Source organism: Colletotrichum tamarilloi (assembly GCF_030869305.1).
Source record: "Colletotrichum tamarilloi strain Tom-12 chromosome Unknown Scaffold_2.1, whole genome shotgun sequence".
Taxonomy (NCBI): domain Eukaryota; kingdom Fungi; phylum Ascomycota; class Sordariomycetes; order Glomerellales; family Glomerellaceae; genus Colletotrichum; species Colletotrichum tamarilloi.
The window spans coordinates 1,030,349-1,048,507 of record NW_026849385.1 but is presented as its reverse complement, the minus strand read 5'-3'; the positions used below and the strand labels follow the sequence as shown (position 1 = coordinate 1,048,507).

Genomic DNA, 18,159 nt, shown 5'->3' with positions numbered 1-18,159 from the left:
GGCGCAGGCGGACCTTGGCCGCGCACCCATGACTCCTCAAGCTCTCTCCGTAGTCCGAACCCAGGGAAGAGGAGCCCAACTTCGTATAATCCATATGTGAAAGTGATTCCATTGAGTTAGGCTTCATCCATGCCATGCTCGAGGATCGGCGGAGTCAGGCGCTCGCGATCTCCGACGGGCTGAAGCATATCGACGAGGAGATAATGGGAGTCACATCTGACTGCTCCCGCAAATCCTCAAGCTGAAATAGTCATGTGCAGGATCTTCAAGTCACGGGATTTTAAGCTTGATGCAAAGAATATCTTAGAGTATTCATGCATGAGCCACTTCAAGCCACAGTTTCGATGGAGCGGCTCATACCCCAGATCGACGAGGCTAATTCATCCCTTGAGCCCAACGCCTGGACATCACCGCATTCCGAGGCCTTTCGGAGGGACGTTTTGTTTACCCACCGGAGCAAGAAAATCGACCTTCACCGACAAGTCAACATGTTTCGGGTGGCCTTGGCTACGCGATGGAGTTCATCTCAACATCCACCACGAAGGTAATTGTTGTTTTGTTGTTGTCTCGTTGGCTTCGGACGGACCTCCGCCGTCGGGCATCTCTCAGTGTTCATGGAGATTGGTAATTTGCTGAACTTAAGAAAGACTCGTGCCCTCCAGATCCTTTTTCCTGGACGAGTCCACCAATATTTCTCGTTATTTTCTCTCTTCGAGTGTATCCGCGAGCCCGTCTGGCTCATACACCAGTCACACTCGTTTCTCCGCCGGTCCAGTCGTCGTTCACTCCTCGAATGATGTTGATTCTTCCAGCACTGTTGGTCGCAGTAATACTTCTAGCAAGATGGTATTCCAAGCCTAGGACGATCCCCGCCTACAAAGGCGAGGGCTTCTTCTCCTTCCTCAGCGACGCCCACGACTACGCAGTCAAGCCCATCTCGCTCATCCGTCGAGCTCAATCCCAATGCGGCAATATCTTCTCGATTCAGATCCTAACGGTCCACAATGTCTGGCTTCGTGGAAATGAGCTCAACAAGGCTTATCTCGACATGCCCGAGAAGGCTTGGTCTTTCGGCCACGGAATGGTGAGGTCACCCTTCTCCCAGATAAGCCACCCCGACCCCAGATTTTGAGACATTTTAAAAAGTAGGACTTGTCTCAACTCACATGTGATTGTTAGGGAATATTTCTCAACAAGATACTCGACCCTGGATACATGGATAACGTCAGGGTCATGGTCGGCTCCCTCAGCCGGTACATCAACCGCGCCACGGCTCAGGCGCACATGGCCAAGTGTACCGTGGAGGAGACGCACCGCTGCGCACTTGAGTGGACGACCAAGACCGATGTGGAGCTCTTTGACGGCGTGTCCGAATTGACGCACAAGGTCATTGTCAGAACGTTGATGGGCGATGACTTTTACAAGTCGAGCGAAGAGCTCTTGGGCTTATTGCACGCGATGGAGTCCGATATTGGCAGCATCTGGTCCTTTGTGCTGCCCGACTGGGTGCCTCACCCCCCGGCGAGGAGGTTGCATCGCGCTCGTGAGCGCGTGAAGGAGATCTTTTGGGAAAAGCTTAGCCAGCGACACGTCGCGGCGAAGAATGGTGACCTCGAGACTGACCTGCCGGACTACATCACGCACACGCTGCACGAACAGAGCATGGCGCCTTTGAGGCACTTTCTTCCTTCTCATCACACTGTTTTGATGTTTGCTGCTCACACTTCCACAGTCGCTGCGATCTCGTGGGTCGTGGTATGCGTACGTATAGTCTTCATCTCTTCACGTGAATGAGCAGCAAGACTGACAAACGCCTCAGCTTTTACGCCATCCCGATGTCATGGCAGCCGTGAAGAGAGATGCCCGTAACGGAAATACAGACTCGGCGCTTCTACAGGCCTGTATCAAGGAGACGATGCGCTACTATGCAGGCATGAAGTGCCTCCGTCTCGCGATGCAGGAAGTGCCTGTCCCAGGTACGGATATTATCGTGCCAAAGGGCTCAGTCGTGTCCATCTCGCCCTACTTGACGCACCACGACCCCGCCAATTATCCGAACCCGGACACCTGGATGCCCGGACGTTGGCTCAATGCCGAGAACAAGCTTGTTAACCTCGAAGAAAAGGACGGCAACAGTGTGAAGAGCATGCTATTTGGCGGCGGCAGCCATCGATGTCCAGGAGAGAAGATGGCCATGATCATTGTGACGCAGACCTTAACGACGCTGTTGCGGTCCTACGATGTTACCTGGGCTTCGCCGGACCAGCCTCGGACTGTTGACTTTGAAGACCTCGATTTTGACAAGGTTGGCTCCCCTTGGCTGAAGGTAGGCCGTCCAATAGTCTCGGGCACATCTAGGTCGCTTTGCTGACATCTTATCAGGGTGACTTGAAAGTGAAGGTTTCTAGGAGAAAGTGGCCCGAGGTTATGGCGGGATGTTGAGATTATTGTAGTGCACGACGGTTATATGAGTAGAATTAGTAGTCCACCATAATGAGCGATGGGCATTTGGCATTATTGGAATAGAGAATCAATGAAGTTATGATCATTAGACCTCTCTGTAAGCTGAAATCACCGTTGCGAACACTGTATCATAAAACATGTCTCCTACTTGTGTCTCGTTCGCACCCGGATCAGACGCTCTACTTGGGAGCTGGATACGAATGAATTATGTTTATCGTCGGCCGGTGTGCGCCATTGACGCTCTTGATCTGCCGACGACATTGCATACTCTTAGCACTCGTGATCACCAAGCTTCGCCGAGTAAAATTGAGTTTGGTCACCTTTCAGCGTTACACGAATGCAACGTAGTTTAAACTTCTGGGACATTGACCTGCCTGTCAGCAGAAAATCTCCGTGGAGGAGGAGACATGCATCCAGATGGGGGCGGAGGCCAGTCCTCTTTCATCCGGAAGAAGCAGGGATTGGGGAGTCTAAGCGTGCCTCTATACCTCCGCGAGCTTAAGCAATATGTCGGAGAGGGGCACGGAGATGGAGAATGTAAACAAAGACTGCAGCTCTTTTCGACGTTCGTTGTTTACTTTCTGCTGGCTCCTCCTTCCGATCGAGATTCGCAATGCTTCGACCAAGCCTTGTTGCGCAGCCGCCAAGCCATATAATCCCATCAACTGCCCCGCCGCTAGGAGCTAAGATGAGGACTACGTCAATGAGGCATGAAAAAAAGAAACACGTTTTAGAAAGATGACTTGCTCCCCGAATTCCTACATGCGCGGTAATGATGGTGATGTTGAGCATTATGAATAGCTTCAGGATAAAGTTAATGCAGTTTTGTGAGCTACTAGAGTAAATGCCTAAGATATGTCTAATTTACCGACGCACCAATACAATTCGACCCGTAGATGAAATCAACTCCAAACGCCCTCAATAATGCCGCCAATAACACCGTAAATCACATTGCCATCCATCGCTTTCAATGCATGCGCGCCTTAAAGCACAAATTCCAACAGTAAACAAAAACAAGTAATGAAGCCGCCAGGACTTCAACCAGGAAGGCAACCTCCAAAATGCCATGATCATGCCAGACCCTGCAAACACTTTCTGAAAATACCGCTCAGCTCGCCCACGTGCTGTGGCTCGAACGCGCCATCGTGGTCGCCGCTGAAGGGCACCGTCTCAAACTTGGCAAACTTGTCCGCCTCCCAGCACATGGCCTTCTCGCGCATGACGGAGCGGACAAAGATGACGCCCTCGCGCTCACGCTGGGTAAGGTTGGGGTCGTCGAACGGGTCGGGCTTGCACTTGATGAGGACGGTGTGGAAGTCGGAGACGCCGTCCTTGGGGAGCAGCTGGCCCGGCTCGACGGTCGAGATGAGGCCGAGGCCTTTGTGGATGTGCTTCTTGATCTTTTGTAGAAAGTCACGGACCTGATCCGGCTCGTTGTCGTCGTCCAATTCTTCGTCTTCTTCGTCCTCGTCGCCTTTCCCTCCATCTTCCTGTTTGGCGACCTCGAGGTCGTGAGCTGCTGTCAGGATCTCGGCGTCGATTTGATCCTCGGTAGGAAAGTCTTCCAGCATTCGATTCTGCTCGGGGCAGTATTCTGATCCGGCGTCACTGCTGCAAGCTGGTGACCCTGGAGTGCTCGGGGACCAAGCCGGGCTATCATCTTCGTAATCGCTCGAAGTGCTGCTGGAGTATGAGACCTCCGTTGTAAAGGTTCCCCATGTACTCGTTCGGTTCTCGCTAGGGGTCAGGTAGTCTCCGAACTCGCTCTCGCTCATGACGGGCGACCCGATTGGAGAACAGTCGGCGTCCATCAGTCTAATGTCGGCAGCAACGGTTCTGGTGAAGGTAAGGTGGGTGAGGGAGCGGTGATCCTTGGCGCTGGGGAACGAGGGGAAGGTCTCCGGGTTGGCCGAGTCAAGCATGATTACCTTTGTAACCTTTTCTCCCTGGTCGCGCAGAACCATGGCCATGTTCATGGCGATCATACCGCCCATTGACCATCCTCCTAATAAGTAAGGACCCATTGGCTGGACTTCTTTGATCTTCTCAACGTAGAGTGCAGCGAGGTCTCGCAATGTTTCGGGAAATTCAAAGTCATCGCCTCCAGGGCAATGCATAGGGGAAGTGATGCCGTATACTGGCCTCTCATCGTCTTCGCTAAGAGCTTCAAGGCGGAGAAAGGGTAGTGCGAGCCCTGAGATGGCGTGGCATATGAAAAATGGTGTAAGGTGGGAGTCTTCGTCTCCTTGGAGAAGAGTGATAACCTCCATGTTGGTAATAGCGATGTGGATAAATATGAGTAATATGATGAGACGAGTAAGAGACGGTAGTTGTCGTGATTTGAGCGAAAGCAGAGAGCAATTAGTCTTGGCAAAAAGCTGGGCTTTGGTGAGTAAAAGTAAAATATCTTTTGATTTTGAATGAGGCCGGTCAACCGGCGAGATGCTCACGAGAACCTTTGACGACCGAATGCGCCGAGAAGCTTGTTGATGACCTTCTGGAAGCACTTTTCAGCCTCCTCGAAGACCAAGTCTTATATCGAACATTGCAAACTGAATCCGTGATGGCAAAAAGTTGCAAACCGTGATGCAAAGTGGCGATGAACTCTCACGACCGAGATGACGATGTCAGTCTCCAGCCGTGCTGGATGGTGTTCCAGAGAAGGTTCATCTCGTAGCCTTGAAGCGTGGAACCGCTCCGATAGTAACAAAAGATGCTAAGGAGATGGCACGGATACCCAAAGGACCACTTCCAGGCGCCATCCGCTTCTCCTTTAGAGTCACCGGAGGTTCTCCATGGAACACTGGACGACCACGGCGGTGACTAGGAGGGCCAGCGCGTGGCGAGTGATTGATCCGCAGCCGTTGAAACGACAGAAGGCTGTTCCCCAGATGCTCCTTAGTGTCCTGCGTCGATGGAGTTAACCATGGCATCGGTCTTCGGGAAACTTCATGAGCGCGACGCACACGAGCGTTGACAGCTTGATTGGATCGAGATCCGTGGTAGGGGTTCCTGTTTGATGTCGTGTGCTACCATGACGACATCGCGACAACAACAGTAGTCTCGAAAGAGATGCGTGGGTGTGTCTCCGGCAGTGGAACCTCGTCCCAGATTGTCGGGTATGCGGCAACTTTGGTGAAGTCGTTTACTACTCCTGTTCATTTCTTCCTTCGTCCCCATGATTCTGACCGCACATATGTCGTTAGGCTTCACTCACATTCAAAACAAAGAGACATGGAGAACCCAGACGAGATGCAAGACGAGTGCTGTCGATCTCACGGAGACCAAGTGTGGCTTGGCCATTAGTCACTCCGCAAAAATAAACCTTCTTGTTCTCCCGAATTGGAGTTTTGTTCAATGACACTGAAGCCTCCGAGAAGGGACGGAAACGGAGATCAGGGCCACGCTGACTGCCAGACTTCCTCGGGACCACCTCCGAAGAGAGGAAATGCTTAAGAAGGAGGATCTGATCACAGTCTTGTGGCATTTTTAAATTCATCAGCTCACTCCTTTCCCTCACCCATTTCTCATAATAGACCTTCATCCTCCTGTCAAGCGCTTGCTCCGAGATCCATCCCATAACATCGACAAGATGCAGCTCTCCAAGTTTGCAGTACTGCTGCCACTCTTGGCCGGCTCTACTGAAGCAGGCAAGATGAGGGCCCCTCGCAGCTGGGCCGCCGATCGTTTCGATATGCAACTCACCTGGAACCAGTTCGGTTTCCTCTCCCACCAGAAGATCGGTAACCCTCCTCAGGAAATCCCCATCTTTGTGGACTGGACCTGGATAAGCCAGTACATCCTCTCGCCCAAGTGCTACGGAGAAGAAAACGACCCCGCGGCCTGCCTCAACGCGCAACAGCTCTACTACGACCCGGCCAAGTCGACATCTCACCGAGACGCATCTAAGCGTTTTCCTAGCCGCACTTGGCTGCCCAACCACTTCTTCTTCTGGGAGCCTCTCACGGTCGACTATGCGCAAGATGCTGTCCAGATCGGCCCGGTGACTTCAAACTCCATCATGCAGTTCTCTGATACCAACTTTGATCTCTCTGCTTTCCCGTATCCCTTCACTGGAGTTTTGGGTCTCTCCCCTGTTTTCAAGGGTGACAATGGTACGCGATCAAGAGTTGTAGATGAAGCTTCTCATATGACACTTTGAACTGACTCGTTTCCAGCTTCTTTCCAGTCGCCATTCTACCAGCAGTGGAAGGCCGGCCAATGGAAGAACCCGACCATCAGCTTCGTCTACTGCTACGAAGAGTCCATGAAACCCACCTGCGGTGGCAGCGACGGCCTCCAGTCCTTTGGCGGCATCATGGACCAGGTCGTCAAGGACAGCGAGATTTACTGGTACGCAAACTACGTCTTCCCCGACGTCAACACGCTTGCCTTTGAGTACTCTCCGGGTTTGTACAACTACTGGGCCACGCCCCTCGACTCGCTCTGGATCGGCGACGAGCTGCAGCCCACGGAACCCACGTCCAACAGCTCGGGCAAAGCTTCCATCTTCGACCACGCCTCGTACGGGCGCGGCATCCCACTGACCCCCAACGCGTACGACAAGCTCGTCAACCTGACGGGCGGCCAGCCGCTCACGCTCGAGGACCCCACCATCATCAACAACGGCAACCAGTCCATGTACTCCGTCGACTGCGGCAACGTCGCCTCGTTCCCCACCGTGAGCTACAAGTTTGCTGGACACGACAAGGTCTGGACCAACACGCCGAAGCACTACGTCGAGACGCTGCCGGACGGGAGGTGCGCTCTGAATGTGCGCGCCATGGCGACCGGCGACAGGTTCATTGGAAACTTTGGCGAGACGTTCTTCAAGGACAAGGTCGCTATTATGGTATGTTTCCGCCATATTATTCCGTCAGTGATGATGTCCGTGGTACTAACGGTTGCTCCAGAACTTTGAGACCCTTCAGGTCGGTATCGCTGAGATCCAGTGGTAGGCAATCCAGTCTGTGTCATATTCGACTGCTCGTGGGATTGACGAAGTCAGGCCCTCGGCATAAGGTACTCCTGAAGGCCATGGGGTCACCTCAGGACTAATGAATCGAACCCTCGGTTCTCGCGTGGGAGTTGAGTGCTAGAATGCATATTTGTGGAGTAACGGCGTAGAATATCCAGATTTGTAGAGGTGTGACCCAATAATACTCAGAAACGGGTTGTTCTTTTCGCGATATCTTGGTCGTTTCCCCAAGGATGGATCGTGCATGCCCCTACACAGCAGTGTATCTGGGAGATTCCTGGTGGCTTGAGGGAGATCTCTGCTCAAAGCGGCATTGGGGCTTATTCAAGAAGCGAGCAGGCACCGACTGTTTCTAATTTCAGAACTGCCGGATCCATGTGGGAATCTATCCGGAAAGAGTGGATCCCGGCCCGGCCCCGAACGGGAGTCGCCTTTTTGGGTTCCTGGGGGGCTGGCTTCCCCATCCCCTAAGTTGATCTCCAATGTTCGTGTACATTGCCTTACGGAATACGGCGTTGTTTTCGAATGATTACAAAGTTCCTTCGGTTTAGAATGATCACTGTAACCATGAAGCATCAGTGGCTTTCCATCGAAGTTCCCAGTCACCGTGCCGCTTGCTGGAGCACTGCCTCATCCTTCTGACGCCTCTACAACCACGAAAAGCGACAGCGCTAAGTAAACAATTCAGGGTCTCTTGGAAATAGCAATGTTTTGGTAGATCAAGATATTTGAGTAGGAAAATATTGTCGCAGCACAAGAAATTGGTTGAAGTCGCGATGGAGAGTCGTATTTGACACCTGGATACCCTCAAGGAAGTAGTTGAGAGATGTCTAAAGCGATTAATGAGACTCGAGGCAAACCTGACTGCTATTGCTACAAAGAGGTTCTTTTGAATGGACTGCCATATCTGATCATATATGACTTACCAGGACCGGACTCGAGAGTTGCTTGGTTTAGCATCGTCAATTTCTAGGGCAAGTAGACTAAAATCAGAACAGAAGTAATCAAGGCAGCAGGGAAATTTCAATCTCCAGTTAAATGGGGAATTTCCAAGCTCGTTTGATTAGGGAATTCCGTCACCAGTGTGATGCGGCACTCTTAGCAGTTTCCGGCACGAGAGTTGAAGAACATGACTTGATGCCTGTTTTGATATTTACGTGTTCCCCTGCACCTCCGCGTACCCCTCGAACTAACGGACCGGCCGCCGCTGAGGTCCTGTCCGGAACGGTGCGGCACAGCCCCCGGAGCCGGAATCCACATCGCAGTCCACCAAGTCTAATAAAGAACAGACCCGGCCGGCCTAAGCCTTAGAAACTTCCGTCTTAGCTCTTAGCCCATCTTTTTCGTCGATTATTCCGCTCCAAGACGGCCGGGGCACCTGGGTAGTTGAATGCCGAAGGAACGCGGATAGACAGTGGCGTCTCTATCCTATGATTGGATCTCACCGCGATCTTTCGAGACACGTTGAGTGAATAATACATAAGACGCCTCTCAACTGCCATGAAAGCCGATGGAACTCCACTGCTCATATAGAAACCTATCATCCTTCGTTCGGCCCGACACTATAGGGGAAGCGCCAAACAGGCAACTCAGACATCATCATCATCCTCTCGAGGGGGAACGTTACATACCTAAGTCCCGCATCCTTCCCCATTCTCAACCATGTCATCATCTCCAGTCGACGCCGAGGTCCTCATCGTCGGTGCCGGCATCGGCGGTCTCACGCTGGCAGCCATCCTCTCGCGCCTCGACATCTCGTGCAAGGTCCTCGAGCGAAGCGACGTGCTGCGCCCCGTCGGCGCGGGCATTTCGCTCTCGCCCAACGGCCTCCGCATGCTCGATCAACTCGGCGTGTACGAGAAAGTGCTGGAAGCGGGCCAGAAGCTGCGGAAAGTGCAAATCTGGCGCAGTAATAAGCTCTGGAATACGGTGGACTGGGCGGGCTGCGAGGCCAAGTTCGGGTATCCGGTCATGTCCTTGGAGCGTCACCACTTTCACAGACTACTCTTTGATGCTGCGGGAGGCGGTGATGTCGTGCAGTTCGGCACAAAGATTGTTGATGTCATTGACGATCCGGGCGAGTCCTTCGTCAGGGTGGTCTCTGACGAGGGGAAGAAGTTCCGGGCTCACGTCGTCGTCGGTGCTGATGGGATACGGTCTGTTATCCGGAGATGCCTGGCTCGAGACGCTGGCCTCAAGGAGGCCAACACCATTAAGTTTACAGGGCGTGTCCACATGAGTGGCATCACTGCTCCGCTGGACCATCTTAGTACTCAGGACCTCGGTGTCGCCAACTGGATGCTCTACGAAAACTCGACTCTCACAACTTGGCCATGCCCCGACAACCGACAATGGTTTATCGGCGTCACGGTACGAAAAGTCCTCCGTACTCCTACGCATGCCGGTAGGGGTGGCCCTCAGCTAATCTTGGCAACAAAACAGAAAACCGACGAGAAGGTTGATAATGATCGGTCTATCTGGAGTAACTGTGACGAAGATACCATCAATTCAGTCTACGGAGACAAGTTCCACCCGTTCGCGGAGAAAGGAGAGTTTAGAGATGGTAAGTCAGAAAGCTGAATCCCTCCCATTTCGCTGACGACATTGCCGGGTGGCTTGAAGGAACGTCCAAATCTGACGTGTTGTTGTTCTAGTTGTCGAAAAGAACGAGCGTATCCTTGCCTGCAATATGTTCCAAGAAGTTGAGTTCCCTTCAATGGCCCGAGGCAGAGTCTGTCTTATCGGCGACTGTAAGCTCTTCCTCTTCTGTCTTCCCTATCTTTCCATGATTCTCATCAAAGGTTGTTTGTGATGGAGGATTGAACCCGCTAACTGGTTGGAACAGCCGCGCACAGCATGACCAGTGCCTTGTACGTATTTGCGGAAACGCGCGCGCCCCTCTCAAAATCCCTCCGTTGCAGATCACGGAGCCTAGTCTGGAAGCTAAGCATCTAGCTTGGGGCTGCTCCCCCGGGAAAGGCTTTCCCAACCATTCCTCTCCCTAGTTCCAACGGCATTTTACTGACTTTTGGCAACTTTCTTGAACAGTGGCCAGGGCGGAAACCTAGCGTGAGTTTCCCCATGCTTGAGATCGAGATTGAGACGCGAATGTGATTGAAGATGCTAATCCGAGGTGTTTCCAAACGCAGAATTGAAGATGCGGCGGTTCTGGCTAGCCTAATCCAGGAAAATCGAGGGTCTTTGGAGCAGAAAGTAGAACCAGTCCTCCAGAAGTACAGCCAGATGCGAGAAAAGAGGGCAAAGGAAGTGGTCAAGTTCAGTTTCCGCTTTATTTTACTACACGGAGCCTTTCTACCCTACGGCATTGGACCGTTGCTGCGGTGGTTGATCTATGCTTTTCTGCCCGGCGGCGCCTGGCTATGGTTTCTCGAGTTTCTGTATGGGTTCCAACCCACTGTACCACATTTAGACTTTGCATCGACAAAGACATGAGTGAGAGAAGAACGTTTATTATTCTGCCTAGCTCGTATGGGTCTATCTCTTCTGGGAATGCAGTTGTTCAAGATTGATGTTTCACTCATTCTGGAGTAATCGCCCGAAAGTTCTATTACGAATAGCTGTTGGATCGGATTCAGCGGGTGCCTGGAGGGGAAAGACAAGACACACAGCCACGGGCGGGCTCATAAAGTCGGTCTTTTCTTGTCTTTCGCGCTGCGTGGGGGGAACAGGGATATCGTTCGAGAGGCAGGGGTTTCAATTACACTAAGACTATTCTGGCTGGATAACGACTTTGACTTGCAGGAGTACCCGTGAATACACGCAGTTGCAAAAGGACTCTTGTCGCTGCCTCAAAGTATTCATGTACCTCCGCGCTTGTTGTTGTTGTGCAGCTTTTTGCATAACTTGAGGGCGGCGCAGCAAGCGCGACAAGGTCGGCTAACTCGTCTTGGAGTCGGACTCGAGTTGCCGACTTTTGGCCCCCAAGACTAGTAAGATTGAGGCAGAGTAAGTCGGGTACATGTAAACATGTGCGAAGTCGAAAAGCCCGTCCCACAACCACAACCACACAAAGTCCAAACCTGATGGGCTTTTGCTGATGGGAGTAAAATTTACATGTACATTGTCAGTTTCCCAAAGTCGCACCCCATGGTCAACCGCAAAACACCCCCCTTCTTACATCAACACCTCCTCCGTTGACTGTTCACCCCCCTCGAAGCCTCCCCGACACTGTGCATTCTAACCCCAGTTTGCATCCTTCAACGGTACCTTGCCTCGTCTCATCTTATTCCAACACTGGCTTACTCTGCAGACTGAAGTTATAACATCTCAAAGAAACCACCAACCACGACAATGGACCATGTTGGTATCAGACTTTGCCACTGCAGACGAAAGGGTTGAAGAAGACGAGTGACGCAGCTTTTCAAGACTCCCTCTTTTCTACTTCAAGCCTTTCAAGCCTCCCTCATCTATCCGGACTACCACCAATCGTAGTCGGCGGCGGCTCAATCCAATAACCCACCATCTATCTCTCGCTTTCCTCCTGCATTGGTATCAATATACTATTGTACAAATAGAACCAATGTGTATTGTATAATATCGTTTCCCTCTTTCTTTATCAACTCCCGAAACCTAGACAACTATACCCCATCATGTCTCTCACATCCCGACACCCGCTCCGCAAGAGCTGCAGCTTCTGCCGCGCACGCAAGATCAAGTGCAGCAACGAGACCATCTGCGAAGCCTGCCGCAAGCAAAATGTCGACTGCGTCTACGACTGGGACTCGCGGCCGCCAAAGACCCGCACCGTATCCCAAGACATGAGCAGAAACAACAGCACCGGCGGCGACAGCACCGGCGTCCCTGTACAACAGCGCCAGCGAGCCTCAACGGGTGGTTCGCCGCATTCCACGACCATTATGGAGGAGCCTGCACAGATGGAGGGTACCGGTGGTGCGGCGCCCGTGGCCCTCATGGGCGGCGGCGAAGACGTGGCTACCATGCTCAACAGCATGTTTATCGAAAACTTCGGCGAGAACCCGACGCCTGGACCCAAGTCGAACCCGTGGCAGGAGAGGATATCGGCGTACAACCAGACTCTGCGCTTGACTTTACAAGATCGTAGCGAGAATGTTGTCAACTCGAAGTTTAGTCATCGGGATGTCAAGGTATGGGTCCAAGACTCCCTTCTGGATTGCACGAAGCTAACTTGACTCAAGTACACCGGCATCTTGCAGCTTCTCACTCACGACTTAGTCGGTCTTGTAGTTGATAAGTTTGGCGGGTTGGGATCCATCTTCATGGAACAGGGCGGCGGTAGATTCTATCTCACAGGACTCGCGAGCGACGCCACACCATCAATGTTCGATACAACACCGACAGGACCGAGCCCCTTGACCGACTACGGCACTCGACAGATTGGACAGCTGGTCGACGTGTGGTACAGCGTCCACCCTCTCTCCTTCCTCGTTTCCAAGACCCTTCTTCTTCGCGAACTGAGAGACGGCACACACGACGAGGTCCTTCTGGCAGTGATCCTCGCCGACGCCTCCTTCTCTCTCGGCGACGAAGTTGCCATGGCACGAGGACACGTCCTCCTCCGATGGGCCTCAGCCCAACTCCAGAACCGACCCATCTCAACCCGGGTCAGCCAACCGGGCATGCCCGGCGCCGGCATCTCTCTCCCCGGCATCAGCACGGCACAGGTCCTCATGCTCCTGGGCTGGAACAGCCTCTGTCAAGGGCAGATCAAGCGCGCCACGTGCTACATCGGTCTCTCCGGCCGCCTGGCGACCGAGATCAAGGACACCATCTCGGCTTCCTCGGCGCCCCTGACGACGAGCCGCATCAACGGCATCGACGTCTGCGAGGTCGAAAAGGAGATCGTCGCCTACCTCTACTGGACGACCTACACCCTCACCCTCTGGACCTTTTTGCAAATGGGCACCCACTTCTCGCAGCTCCTCCCAACGAGCCTCACCTCCATCTTCCTTCCCGTCGACGAGACCTCGTCCGTGCTGATGCGCCTGGACGAGGTCTCAGACAACTTCTCCACGCTGCAGAAGCAGAAGAGCATGATCAAGGAGATGTGGCCTCTCGCCCACATCGCCTCCATCACGGCCTACATCTTCGCCCTCTACCCGCAGGAGCCCGACCCCAACGAGACGGTTAGCACCAACTTCTGGCAGGAGGCGCCCCTGCTCGCACTCCAGCGCATCCAGCAGGGCAGCACGCCCCAGGACATGGAGTGCGTCTGCCGCGAGGTCTACCGTGTCCTGATGGAGAGCATCCACCTCCTCAACCGCCAGGTTGCCCACGCGCCCTCCCGCTCCCTCGTGCTGTCAGTGTACCACACCATGGCCATCCACCTCCTCTTCCCGGCCATCCTCCCCGGCGCCCCGCCTCCGGCAGAGCCCTTTTCCCTCACGGCCGAGACCGTCGAGCGCTTCATCGGCTCAGCGCAGGAGCTCGTGGGAATCATGCTTCAGATCGCGGAGCAGACATCGCAAGAAGGCCCCGTCATCATGCCCGCACAAAGCAAAAACTCTTTCCCCGACGTCTTCTGCCTGGCACTAGACACCTGCGCCCGTGGCCTCTCCTTCATCTACGCGCAAAAGCAAGCCGGCGTCCTCAACATGGAGCCGCAAATGATTGCCGTCTACGAAGGCCGCCTCGAAGCCCTGGCATCCCGCCTCCTAGGTATCGCGGCCTCCGACTTCCTCTCCCCCGGCGGTCAGGTCCGCGCCATCAAGAAGCACCTCAAGGCCGTCATGCGCGCGTTCGGCGGCAACGTTAGCAGAAGCAGCAGCAAGAGCAACAGGAACAGCACGGGGAGCGGCATGAGCATCCCGATCAGCATCAGCCACCACGCGCGCTCCGACTCGTACGCATCTTCCTCGTCCACCACGACGCACTCCATGTCGCGCCGCAACTCCTCCCTCCCGCATACCCCGCCCCAGCATCACCACGACCACCCGTTCTCGGGGGCCCCGACGGCCGTGGACTCGGCCTCGTCCTTCATCAGCCCCATGGACACGTCCATGATGCCGTCCGTCTCGTCGTCTTCGTCCGCGGACGACTCCATGACCTCGACGAGCGAGCTCGCGACCCCGTTCAACCCTTTCAGCCCCGGAGACAGCCACAGTCACAACAAGCACCAACAGCAACAGCAACAGCATGACTGGCGCGCCGCAGACGAGCTGTTCGCTCACGTCATGGACCCCGCGGCGTTGGGGGCCCCGACGGGGGATCACCACCTCACGCTCGCGGACCTGGTGGACTGCCAGGCTGGCGCGGCGGGTTGGTTCCCTGACCACAGCGGCGGGCAGATGCTCGTCGACTTTGACATGGGGGCGGCGGCCAACTGGGAGTGGCCGTCTGTGAACGACATGGGTGGTGGTGGCGGCGGTCACGATGCGGGGATGACTGCGGCAGCGGCCGCGGTGGGGAGCGACATGGACGCCATGTTTTACAACTATTTCAAGAAATGATGGGGAGAATGTGATGCGTTGGAAGTATCCGTATGCCTTTCCATCTTTCTTGTTTCGTCTTTATTCATGACTTGATGAAGAATGGTTTTCTTTTCTTTACTCCCCTTGCCATTTTCTTGGTATTTCTTGCATTGGGCTCGAAGGGGAGCGAGCCAGACAACACACCCCCTTACTCCCTTGTACAGGATCGATTTCATTTGGGGGTCCCTTGGAACGGGACCGTGTCTTCAACAGCTTCTTCCTTATTCACTGCATAGCTCCCAACTAGACGGGCAGACAGGCAGCCTTCATTCGCCGGCAAGGCATTCTTCCTTTTTTTCTTGATCTCCTTTTGTTTCACATTCCATGGCTTAGATGGTTTCGGCGGGGTTGGGCATATTGACAACAATTCGGCGTTCAAGAGGTTCCGGGCTTACATTTCTTTCACATCCTATCTTTCTTTCTTTTCTTTCACTCACACAATGTGCTACTTTCTGAGCAAGCAGAACGAATGGGGGACAGCTAGGAAGAAACATGGTACGAAAATTGGAAAGGGAGCGAAGAATGAGGGTTGCATTGGCTCGCCATCTGCTGGGAGCGCCAAGGGAAAAAGGCGCTAGGAAGAGCGAGAACCAGAGACAGAATTATGTGTTGGAATTGGACGGATTGTAGGGCTTGGCAGCTGGAGACATAGTTCAAGACAGCAGCAGCAAAAAATCCAAATCCCAAAGTTTACCTTACTGTGCACCGCGGGCCACTCAGCCCAACGCAACAGACATGCAGTCATTCCTAGTGCAACGTCGGCGAGCAAGGGTCCGAATCCGTTTTGTGGATACCGGGGGGGGGGCCGGGATGCGGTAGGGATCGTACGGGAGGGAAGTGGATCATCTTGAGTAAGGTGTGCACATATTCCGGAGAGTAAGTACGTATCTTACACGGTGTCAGATCTCTCGGAGGAGAAGAACTGAGATGGTTGGACGGGAAGGATTCGAAGGATTTGGAAGGGGGGGTGGGGGGAGAGAAGAGAAGGATTCGGGGCGTGGGGGAAGACTCGCTTCCCTTTGTGGGTTCTGTGTGGTACTTGGCTTGGTTCCTTTTCATTTCTCCCTTTGTGTGTTATGGAAGACACATCTTCTGTGAGCCTGTGGAGTTGTAGCCATGGAACATACACACTCAAGCTATAAGCCGTTTATCATACCAGAAGAAATTCAATACCGTTTTGTGACTGATGGAATAGAGTAGATGCTAGATGGAAATGAAGCCAAACTAAGACCCAAACACAGTGTGCTTCAAACCACGACCCCCAAGATAGAAATATACGGAACTTTCGAAAATTGAGTTTCATAATATTCCGTACTTGTAAACCTAATGCACACCTAACTGGAAGAACCAATACCGCTAGTTTAACGTTTGAGAGTCCTACGGCAAGCGATTGAAGGCGCGTCTAATCGAGAAGGGTGCGCCACGGCGGTAGTCTCGTCAATCGTATTCATCGTATCAGCCATCCAACAAGCAGGATGCCAAGCACTGCTTATCTAAACGTGAAGGGCACATGAATCATGAAGGTCGTCCTGACCGTGAGATTCCCAAGTCATGTAAGTGAAGGAGCGCCACCGCCGTCACCCGAGCCGGGCTGGTCAGCAACCGGATATGTAGGTAGGCAGGTAAGAAGGGCGGTACTGACCTACACCTCGGGAATCCTATGGGAGCGAACTTGCAGAAAGAGCCAGCTTTGGAACGGATACGGTAACCGGTGAGCTGTGTTGTTCTCCCCGAGGGCAGGCGGTGCAGTTCATGTTTAGAGGCAATCCGGTATGTGCTTAAACGATCTCTGTCAACCGGGATAGGAATACGATTGACGCAGGCGCGCGGGCGGCTGATGATAGCGGCAATGCTGTACAGCAAGAGATAGGCAGGCAGGTAAGGTTCTTTCGGAGCTCACATCCAGAGACCCGGACGAAAGCTTTCTTGAAAGTGGAAAATGAAAGATACGTCTAGTCCCGACAAAGGGCGGCGGCTGGCCATTGCTTCTGCTGATCTCTAGTGACAAGCTTCTGGACAACTGGGTCTTTCCTGCTAGCACCCACGTGCTCGAGATGGAACTCTCGCTGGCCAGGGCTCTGGTTTTACTGCAGTGACAAAGTCAAACCATTGCTTGGCATTTTGCCTATCAATGCTTGATCCAATCCCTGCGCGCTTTATGAGATACCTATGTGTTTTCTTAGCTAGCACTGGAAGTCTCGCAGCCCTCGCCACAGATTGACGGAGGAGTTCGTTGCAACTGAATTGGGGGATTTTCGACATGCCCAAGATGATGTGGATGACCCAATTTACCTTAGTATGAGAGCCTCCGATATTTCACCAACGCACCGCCAGGTGCCGGAATCGGCCTTCCTAGTCTCGGCTCCTGAACCACAACAGGATGATAAGCGTTATCTTTGGCGCGCTGTTTTCTCGCCTCTATTTCTAATTGCCGCGTGGCTGTATCCCATTCCTCCCGCTCACAAGCGCAGAGAGGAAGAGGGAGGAGCACGACGGTTGTGAGAGGATCGCGCGCTTTTCCCCTAGTGGCAAATGCGCGGGAGGGGCAGCCATCCAGAATTGGCTAATTAGGTACGATTCGCGAGGGAGGAGGGCTCCCGTTAGAAACGTTGAAGAGTTTTGAGAGGAACCAGGAAATAAATGACGGGTGACCAAGAATTCACCGTAAATACCATGCCGTTTTCTGAATCCTTCCTTCACAAGCGAGACGGAGAAGGATGTAAACCTGGAAGTAGAACGTGTGTGGCGTGCTTCCTCCCGATGATGTGATTTGTCGCCTAACCGCGCGAAAGCCAATGAGCACCAGGATAGTCGCGCAATGAGGAAACTACTGGGGCTCACTCCATGAACGGCTCGCTTCGTGTGCCAGTTTGTTTCTCGACCAGGCAGCACCTTACTTCGCCATTGACTGCAATCGAAGATTTTGTCCTGAAAGACAGCCGAGCTTTTAGTTTCGAGAAACATTTGCCTGATGGCCGAAATCCGCAGAGGCGAGGTGCAGCAGTACCTACCTACTACGGGATCCGCAACTTCCTCAACGGGAAGTGGCCAAGGCAGCCGCGCCGGGTGCCGATGCCGGTCAGAAAGCGGAGCCCGGTCGCGGGTCCGAAGTGGGTCTCTCGCATCAGGCCACCCTCTTCCCCTCCGCCCCTGTTCAGCCACACTCAATTGCAACAACGCAAAGAGAACTTTCGTTCTCATTCGGCATCAAAGGCGAGCTATGTCAGCATCACCCAAAAGCAGACATAG

At 53.5% G+C, this 18,159-nt stretch overlaps 7 protein-coding genes across 7 annotated transcripts; 5 read left to right on the top strand and 2 right to left on the bottom strand.

The window, feature by feature from the left end:
- Positions 1-793: 793 nt before the first annotated feature.
- On the top strand, positions 794-2,442 carry CTAM01_00972 (uncharacterized protein; the record flags this gene model as incomplete). The annotated part of the gene is made up of 4 exons (XM_060517016.1): positions 794-1,084; positions 1,180-1,761; positions 1,820-2,326; positions 2,383-2,442. The coding sequence occupies 4 exons, from the start codon at positions 794-796 to the stop codon at positions 2,440-2,442; spliced, it is 1,440 nt and encodes a 479-aa protein (XP_060388478.1).
- Positions 2,443-3,533: 1,091 nt separating this feature from the next.
- Positions 3,534-4,733, bottom strand: CTAM01_00971 (uncharacterized protein; the record flags this gene model as incomplete). Its single annotated transcript, XM_060517015.1, has 1 exon — positions 3,534-4,733. One exon carries the CDS (start codon positions 4,731-4,733, stop codon positions 3,534-3,536), a length of 1,200 nt encoding a protein of 399 aa, XP_060388477.1.
- A 396-nt stretch (positions 4,734-5,129) lies between these two features.
- On the bottom strand, positions 5,130-5,396 carry CTAM01_00970 (uncharacterized protein; the record flags this gene model as incomplete). Its single annotated transcript, XM_060517014.1, has 1 exon — positions 5,130-5,396. The coding sequence occupies one exon, from the start codon at positions 5,394-5,396 to the stop codon at positions 5,130-5,132; it is 267 nt and encodes an 88-aa protein (XP_060388476.1).
- A 659-nt stretch (positions 5,397-6,055) lies between these two features.
- On the top strand, positions 6,056-7,421 carry CTAM01_00969 (uncharacterized protein; the record flags this gene model as incomplete). Its single annotated transcript, XM_060517013.1, has 3 exons — positions 6,056-6,578; positions 6,642-7,315; positions 7,377-7,421. The coding sequence occupies 3 exons, from the start codon at positions 6,056-6,058 to the stop codon at positions 7,419-7,421; spliced, it is 1,242 nt and encodes a 413-aa protein (XP_060388475.1).
- Positions 7,422-9,103: 1,682 nt separating this feature from the next.
- Positions 9,104-10,894, top strand: CTAM01_00968 (uncharacterized protein; the record flags this gene model as incomplete). The annotated part of the gene is made up of 6 exons (XM_060517012.1): positions 9,104-9,811; positions 9,884-10,004; positions 10,096-10,191; positions 10,287-10,311; positions 10,490-10,510; positions 10,591-10,894. The coding sequence occupies 6 exons, from the start codon at positions 9,104-9,106 to the stop codon at positions 10,892-10,894; spliced, it is 1,275 nt and encodes a 424-aa protein (XP_060388474.1).
- A 1,157-nt stretch (positions 10,895-12,051) lies between these two features.
- CTAM01_00967 (uncharacterized protein) lies at positions 12,052-14,889 on the top strand (the record flags this gene model as incomplete). Its single annotated transcript, XM_060517011.1, has 2 exons — positions 12,052-12,567; positions 12,619-14,889. 2 exons carry the CDS (start codon positions 12,052-12,054, stop codon positions 14,887-14,889), a joined length of 2,787 nt encoding a protein of 928 aa, XP_060388473.1.
- Positions 14,890-17,583: 2,694 nt separating this feature from the next.
- CTAM01_00966 (uncharacterized protein) lies at positions 17,584-18,159 on the top strand (the record flags this gene model as incomplete). The annotated part of the gene is made up of 2 exons (XM_060517010.1): positions 17,584-17,648; positions 17,796-18,159. The coding sequence occupies 2 exons, from the start codon at positions 17,584-17,586 to the stop codon at positions 18,157-18,159; spliced, it is 429 nt and encodes a 142-aa protein (XP_060388472.1).